This window comes from Coregonus lavaretus, assembly GCF_964263955.1.
Source record: "Coregonus lavaretus genome assembly, contig: HAP1_SCAFFOLD_742, whole genome shotgun sequence".
In the NCBI taxonomy this organism is placed as follows: Eukaryota; Metazoa; Chordata; class Actinopteri; order Salmoniformes; family Salmonidae; genus Coregonus; species Coregonus lavaretus.
Window position 1 is genome coordinate 148,154 of NW_028162195.1, and position 8,999 is coordinate 157,152.

General features: G+C 39.7%; 1 protein-coding gene across 1 annotated transcript; it reads left to right on the forward strand.

Moving 5' to 3' along the window:
- Positions 1-1,523: 1,523 nt before the first annotated feature.
- LOC311119478 (uncharacterized protein) lies at positions 1,524-8,078 on the forward strand. The gene is made up of 11 exons (XM_084194160.1): positions 1,524-1,575; positions 1,848-1,986; positions 2,121-2,275; positions 3,259-3,397; positions 3,532-3,590; positions 4,671-4,809; positions 4,944-5,002; positions 6,083-6,221; positions 6,356-6,414; positions 7,495-7,633; positions 7,768-8,078. The coding sequence occupies exons 1-11, from the start codon at positions 1,557-1,559 to the stop codon at positions 7,823-7,825; spliced, it is 1,104 nt and encodes a 367-aa protein (XP_084050286.1). The 5' UTR covers positions 1,524-1,556; the 3' UTR covers positions 7,826-8,078.
- The last annotated feature ends 921 nt before the right edge of the window (positions 8,079-8,999 follow it).

The window sequence follows — 8,999 nt, forward strand, 5'->3', positions numbered from 1 at the left end:
AAGAAGAAGGATGAGTACAACCCCAAGAACACCATCCCAACCGTGAAGCATGGAGGTGGAAACATCATTCTTTGGGGATGCTTTTCTGCAAAGGGGACAGGACGACTGCACCGTATTGAGGGGAGGATGGATGGGGCCATGTATCGCAAGATCTTGGCCAACAACCTCCTTCCCTCAGTAAGAGCATTGAAGATGGGTCGTGGCTGGGTCTTCCAGCATGACAACGACCCGAAACACACAGCCAGGGCAACTAAGGAGTGGCTCTGTAAGAAGCATCTCAAGGTCCTGGAGTGGCCTAGCCAGTCTCCAGACCTGAACCCAATAGAAAATCTTTGGAGGGAGCTGAAAGTCCGTATTGCCCAGCAACAGCCCCGAAACCTGAAGGATCTGGAGAAGGTCTGTATGGAGGAGTGGGCCAAAATCCCTGCTGCAGTGTGTGCAAACCTGGTCAAGACCTACAGGAAACGTATGTTCTCTGTAATTGCAAACAAAGGTTTCTGTACCAAATATTAAGTTCTGCTTTTCTGATGTATCAAATACTTATGTCATGCAATAAAATGCAAATTAATTACTTAAAAATCATACAATGTGATTTTCTGGATTTTCTAGATTCCGTCTCTCGCAGTTGAAGTGTATCTATGATAAAAATTACAGACCTCTACATGCTTTGTAAGTAGGAAAACCTTCAAAATCGGCAGTGTATCAAATACTTGTTCTCCCCACTGTAGGTGAGCAACTCAACATTAATGCAAGAGGAACACTGGGTTCCGAGATTATACGTTCTTTAATGCAAGAGTTCTCTTCATAATGTATTCTAGCATAGTGTTTTCTTGGCAAGAAAAATGATTGTTATGCTGCAGTCACAGTGCACACGTTAACAACCTGCTCTTGTCTTTTCCTAGTCGTCTTGCTACAGCCCAACATCTCTCTCAGTGCTCCAAATGGATCGATGGTCTGGGGACTTCAGGGGCCAGAGGTGACCAGGGGCCACAGCTTCTTCATCACCTGCTCCATTCAGCCACAGTATCCTGGAGGCCTCTTCTATCTGGACTTCTCTGGGTCCAACAGAACTGAGACTAAGCCAGCAGTCAGCCACTCTGCCTCCTTCCACTTCCCTGTTGCAGAGTATAAAGACCAGGGGAACTACAGTTGTGTTTATGAAGTTAATGTCTCCACCCTGTCATTCCATTCTACCAAGACAGAGATGCTGACAGTCAGCATTCAAGGTACAATAAGTTTGTTTCATGTTTCTCAAATGCATTACCATGAAGGCCATATTTAAGGATTGTGAATAGAAAAAAATATAGATATTATCAGTCCTATCAGTCATGCAATATTTTTTAAAGACCAATGTTTTACATTGCAGAAGAATTTGATAGCTATACAAATTCTGAAATGTAGTCTTCTGAAAGATGGTATATATGGTGTTGTTTCTCTCCATAGCATCTATAGTCCCCATTATTGCCGCTGGCGCAACAGGTGGGCTCCTCCTCCTGCTGCTGCTGCTAATTCCTTGTCTAGTCTGGAGGAAGAGAAACAGCAGAGAGCAGTCTATTATGATAAACCCAAGAGAAAGTAAGTTCTACTTCCTCTAATTAGGATTTTGATTAGGGTTGCAAAATTCTCCGTTTTTTTCAAGAACTCCCAGTTCGAAGATTCCTGAAATCAGGAAGGATTAATCAGGAAATTTGGAATCCTCCAACCAGGATCTTTAGAAAACATGGACATTTTGATAACCAGAATTTTTCAACCCTAATTTTGTATATGGTTTTGTACTGTTTATGATATATATTCCTGCTTACATTAACTGATGTCATTTATATGAATTTAACTGATTAATCCCTGAGCTTCCATTAACATGAACGCATATGGAAACACTGGAGGTGCAGCGAGTGAAGAGGATTATGAAGAGGATTACGTCAACGCAGAAACCTTTGTCAACAAGAGCAAAGATGAAGACTTGAAAAAAGGATGCCATGCAGGAATGTATGTGAAAAGGGATTCGCTTACCACTAAAAATAATGATTTAAAAAATGTCTGCAGTTATGAAGGGATAACGTGTGCCAAGATCCTGACTTGAAGTCCAGGCATGTAACTCAAATGTTTGTGTTCTTTCTCAGGAATGCTCCAGGAGCCATCAACAAGTGTGGAAACAACCAAGGTGAAGGGCCAGAGGCAGGTGAGGAAGATGAGGAAGACTATGAAAATCCAAATACCTTCACAGAGACGGATTTAGCTGAAGATATGTATGATGAAGACAATGAGTCTTTAGACCGTGAGTTGAATTATAAGGGCTTAAAAAAAAAAAAAACATCAAAACGTTCAGTTAGTAGATAAGAGTAAATGCTTGTGAATTAGAATGTCAGTGTATACTGAACAAAAATATGAATGCAACAAGCAACAATTTCATAGATTTTAATCAGTTACAGTTCATATCAGGAAATCAGTCAATTTAAATAAATTCATTAGGTCCTAATCTATGGATTTCACATCACTGGGAATACAGATATCCTTAAAAGAAAATGGCCGCACAATGGGCCTCAGGATCTCGTCACAGTATTTTTGTGCTTTCAAATTACCATAGATAAAATGCAATTGTGTTCGATGTCCATAGCTTATGCCTGCCCATACCATAACCCCACCGCCACCATTGGGAACTCTTTTCACAACATTGATATCAGCAAACCTCTCGCCCACACGATGCCATACACATGGTCTGCAGTTGTGACGCCGGTTGGATGTACTGCCAAACTCTCTAAAACAACATTGGAGGCAGCTAATGGTAGAGAAATGAACCTAACATTCTCTGGCAACAGCTCTGGTGGACATTCCTGCAGTCAGCATGCCAATTGCATGCCCCCTCAAAACTTGAGACATCTGTGGCATTGTGTTGTGTGACAAAACTACACATTTTAGAGTGGCCTATTATTGTCCCCAGCAGAAGGTGCACCTGTGTAATGATCATGCTGTTTAATCAGCTTCTTGATATTCCACAACTGTCAGGTGGATGGATTATCTTGGCCAAGGAGAAATTCTTACAAATTTGTGCAAAAATCTGAGATAAATACGCTTTTGTGCGTATGTAACATTTCAGGGAACTTTTATTTCAGCTCATGAAAAATGGGACCAACACTTTACATGTTGCGTTTATATTTTTGTTCAGTGTATGATTTCTAGTTGGGGTACTCTTTATGATAGCTATTCCTTCTTACATTCACTGATGTAATTTATATGAATTAAAATGAATTAATCCCTCAGCTGCCATGAGCATGAACAAGTACGGAAACACTGTGGGTGCAGCGAGTGAGGAAGTTGATGAAGAGGATTACGTCAACGCAGAAATCTTTGTCAATAAGAGCAAAGATGAAGACATGAAAAAAGGATGCCATGCAAGCATGTATGTGAAAAGGGAGAAACTTACCACGAAAAGTTATGATTTTGAAAATGTCAGCAGTTATGAATGGATACCCTGTGCTAAGATCCTGACTTGACATCCAGGCATGTAACTCAAATGTTTGTATTCATCCTCAGGAATGCTCCAGGAGCCATGAACAAGTGTGGAAACAACCAAGGTGAAGGGCCAGAGGCAGGTGAGGAAGATGAGGAAGACTATGAAAATCCAAATACCTTCACAGAGACGGATTTAGCTGAAGATATGTATGATGAAGACAATGAGTCTTTAGACCTTGAGTTGAATTATAAGGGCTTAAAAAAAAAAAACAACATCAAAACGTTCAGTTAGTAGATAAGAGTAAATGCTTGTGAATTAGAATGTCAGTGTATGCTGAACAAAAATATGAATGCAACAAGCAACAATTTCATAGATTTTAATCAGTTACAGTTCATATCAGGAAATCAGTCAATTTAAATAAATTCATTAGGTCCTAATCTATGGATTTCACATCACTGGGAATACAGATATCCTTAAAAGAAAATGGCCGCACAATGGGCCTCAGGATCTCGTCACAGTATTTTTGTGCTTTCAAATTACCATAGATAAAATGCAATTGTGTTCGATGTCCATAGCTTATGCCTGCCCATACCATAACCCCACCGCCACCATTGGGAACTCTTTTCACAACATTGATATCAGCAAACCTCTCGCCCACACGATGCCATACACATGGTCTGCAGTTGTGACGCCAGTTGGATGTACTGCCAAACTCTCTAAAACAACATTGGAGGCAGCTAATGGTAGAGAAATTAACCTAACATTCTCTGGCAACAGCTCTGGTGGACATTCCTGCAGTCAGCATGCCAATTGCATGCCCCCTCAAAACTTGAGACATCTGTGGCATTGTGTTGTGTGACAAAACTGCACATTTTAGAGTGGCCTATTATTGTCCCCAGCAGAAGGTGCACCTGTGTAATGATCATGCTGTTTAATCAGCTTCTTGATATTCCACAACTGTCAGGTGGATGGATTATCTTGGCCAAGGAGAAATTCTCACAAATTTGTGCAAAGATCTGAGATAAATACGCTTTTGTGCGTATGTAACATTTCAGGGAACTTTTATTTCAGCTCATGAAAAATGGGACCAACACTTTACATGTTGCGTTTATATTTTTGTTCAGTGTATGATTTCTAGTTGGGGTACTCTTTATGATAGATATTCCTTCTTACATTCATTGATGTAATTTATATGAATTAAAATGAATTAATCCCTCAGCTGCCATGAGCATGAACAAGTACGGAAACACTGTGGGTGCAGCGAGTGAGGAAGTTGATGAAGAGGATTACATCAACGCAGAAATCTTTGTCAATAAGAGCAAAGATGAAGACATGAAAAAAGGATGCCATGCAAGCATGTATGTGAAAAGGGAGAAACTTACCACGAAAAGTTATGATTTTGAAAATGTCAGCAGTTATGAATGGATACCCTGTGCTAAGATCCTGACTTGACATCCAGGCATGTAACTCAAATGTTTGTATTCATCCTCAGGAATGCTCCAGGAGCCATGAACAAGTGTGGAAACAACCAAGGTGAAGGGCCAGAGGCAGGTGAGGAAGATGAGGAAGACTATGAAAATCCAAATACCTTCACAGAGACGGATTTAGCTGAAGATATGTATGATGAAGACAATGAGTCTTTAGACCTTGAGTTGAATTATAAGGGCTTAAAAATAAAAAAAAACATCAAAACGTTCAGTTAGTAGATAAGAGTAAATGCTTGTGAATTAGAATGTCAGTGTATGCTGAACAAAAATATGAATGCAACAAGCAACAATTTCATAGATTTTAATCAGTTACAGTTCATATCAGGAAATCAGTCAATTTAAATAAATTCATTAGGTCCTAATCTATGGATTTCACATCACTGGGAATACAGATATCCTTAAAAGAAAATGGCCGCACAATGGGCCTCAGGATCTCGTCACAGTATTTTTGTGCTTTCAAATTACCATAGATAAAATGCAATTGTGTTCGATGTCCATAGCTTATGCCTGCCCATACCATAACCCCACCGCCACCATTGGGAACTCTTTTCACAACATTGATATCAGCAAACCTCTCGCCCACACGATGCCATACACATGGTCTGCAGTTGTGACGCCAGTTGGATGTACTGCCAAACTCTCTAAAACAACATTGGAGGCAGCTAATGGTAGAGACATTAACCTAACATTCTCTGGCAACAGCTCTGGTGGACATTCCTGCAGTCAGCATGCCAATTGCATGCCCCCTCAAAACTTGAGACATCTGTGGCATTGTGTTGTGTGACAAAACTGCACATTTTAGAGTGGCCTATTATTGTCCCTAGCAGAAGGTGCACCTGTGTAATGATCATGCTGTTTAATCAGCTTCTTGATATTCCACAACTGTCAGGTGGATGGATTATCTTGGCCAAGGAGAAATTCTCACAAATTTGTGCAAAGATCTGAGATAAATACGCTTTTGTGCGTATGTAACATTTCAGGGAACTTTTATTTCAGCTCATGAAAAATGGGACCAACACTTTACATGTTGCGTTTATATTTTTGTTCAGTGTATGATTTCTAGTTGGGGTACTCTTTATGATAGATATTCCTTCTTACATTCATTGATGTAATTTATATGAATTAAAATGAATTAATCCCTCAGCTGCCATGAGCATGAACAAGTACGGAAACACTGTGGGTGCAGCGAGTGAGGAAGTTGATGAAGAGGATTACATCAACGCAGAAATCTTTGTCAATAAGAGCAAAGATGAAGACATGAAAAAAGGATGCCATGCAAGCATGTATGTGAAAAGGGAGAAACTTACCACGAAAAGTTATGATTTTGAAAATGTCAGCAGTTATGAATGGATACCCTGTGCTAAGATCCTGACTTGACATCCAGAAATGTAACTCAAATGTTTGTATTCATCCTCAGGAATGCTCCAGGAGCCATGAACAAGTGTGGAAACAACCAAGGTGAAGGGCCAGAGGCAGGTGAGGAAGATGAGGAAGACTATGAAAATCCAAATACCTTCACAGAGACGGATTTAGCTGAAGATATGTATGATGAAGACAATGAGTCTTTAGACCTTGAGTTGAATTATAAGGGCTTAAAAAAAAAAAAAAACATCAAAACGTTCAGTTAGTAGATAAGAGTAAATGCTTGTGAATTAGAATGTCAGTGTATGCTGAACAAAAATATGAATGCAACAAGCAACAATTTCATAGATTTTAATCAGTTACAGTTCATATCAGGAAATCAGTCAATTTAAATAAATTCATTAGGTCCTAATCTATGGATTTCACATCACTGGGAATACAGATATCCTTAAAAGAAAATGGCCGCACAATGGGCCTCAGGATCTCGTCACAGTATTTTTGTGCTTTCAAATTACCATAGATAAAATGCAATTGTGTTCGATGTCCATAGCTTATGCCTGCCCATACCATAACCCCACCGCCACCATTGGGAACTCTTTTCACAACATTGATATCAGCAAACCTCTCGCCCACACGATGCCATACACATGGTCTGCAGTTGTGACGCCAGTTGGATGTACTGCCAAACTCTCTAAAACAACATTGGAGGCAGCTAATGGTAGAGAAATTAACCTAACATTCTCTGGCAACAGCTCTGGTGGACATTCCTGCAGTCAGCATGCCAATTGCATGCCCCCTCAAAACTTGAGACATCTGTGGCATTGTGTTGTGTGACAAAACTGCACATTTTAGAGTGGCCTATTATTGTCCCCAGCAGAAGGTGCACCTGTGTAATGATCATGCTGTTTAATCAGCTTCTTGATATTCCACAACTGTCAGGTGGATGGATTATCTTGGCCAAGGAGAAATTCTCACAAATTTGTGCAAAGATCTGAGATAAATACGCTTTTGTGCGTATGTAACATTTCAGGGAACTTTTATTTCAGCTCATGAAAAATGGGACCAACACTTTACATGTTGCGTTTATATTTTTGTTCAGTGTATGATTTCTAGTTGGGGTACTCTTTATGATAGATATTCCTTCTTACATTCATTGATGTAATTTATATGAATTAAAATGAATTAATCCCTCAGCTGCCATGAGCATGAACAAGTACGGAAACACTGTGGGTGCAGCGAGTGAGGAAGTTGATGAAGAGGATTACATCAACGCAGAAATCTTTGTCAATAAGAGCAAAGATGAAGACATGAAAAAAGGATGCCATGCAAGCATGTATGTGAAAAGGGAGAAACTTACCACGAAAAGTTATGATTTTGAAAATGTCAGCAGTTATGAATGGATACCCTGTGCTAAGATCCTGACTTGACATCCAGGCATGTAACTCAAATGTTTGTATTCATCCTCAGGAATGCTCCAGGAGCTATGAACAAGTGTGGAAACAACCAAGGTGAAGGAGGCAGGTGAGGAAGATGAGGACATCTATGAAAATCCAGATACCTTCACAGGGATGGATGATGCTGAAGACATGTATGATGAAGACAATGAGTCTTTAGACCTGGAGCAGCTCACTTAATGTAAAGCTGGAGGGGAGAATGACTATGAAGAATATGACAACATATACTCAAACTATGAGTGAAGGCCTTGTACTAGGCATGTTGATGCAGAGATATTGATACCAGGAGAGGCTTGAAAGGTTAGCTTGGTGAGTTGAATTATAAATCTTTTCATCAAAATGTTCAGTTAGTAGATAAGAGTACATGCTTTGTTTGAATGTGAATTAGAATTTCAATGTACATTTGTTGGGTGTATGATTTCTAGTTGTATTCTTGCTGGTTAATTGTATGAGTTTTCTGCCTTGACTAACACATGTAGCTCTATTTATCTTTTTTATTATTCATTAAATAAAAATATATATACACAACCGGTCAAAAGTTTTAGAACACCTACTCATTCAAAGGTTATTCTTTATTTTTACTATTTTCTACATTGTAGAATAATAGTGAAGACATCAAAACTATGAATTAACACATACAGTGGGGAGAACAAGTATTTGATACACTGGCCGATTTTGCAGGTTTTCCTACTTACAAAGCATGTAGAGGTCTGTAATTTTTATCATAGGTACACTTCAACTGTGAGAGACGGAATCTAAAACAAAAATCCAGAAAATCACATTGTATGATTTTTAAGTAATTAATTTGCATTTTATTGCATGACATAAGTATTTGATCACCTACCAACCAGTAAGAATTCTGGCTCTCACAGACCTGTTAGTTTTTCTTTAAGAAGCCCTCCTGTTACCTGTATAAAAGACACCTTTCCACACACTCAATCAAACAGACTTCAACCTCTCCACAATGGCCAAGACCAGAGAGCTGTGTAAGGACATCAGGGATAAAATTGTAGACCTGCACAAGGCTGGGATGGGCTACAGGACAATAGGCAAGCAGCTTGGTGAGAAGGCAACAACTGTTGGCGCAATTATTAGAAAATGGATGAAGTTCAAGATGACGGTCAATCACCCTCGGTCTGGGGCTCCATGCAAGATCTCACCTCGTGGGGCATCAATGATCATGAGGAAGGTGAGGGATCAGCCCAGAACTACACGGCAGGACCTGGTCAATGACCTGAAGAGAGC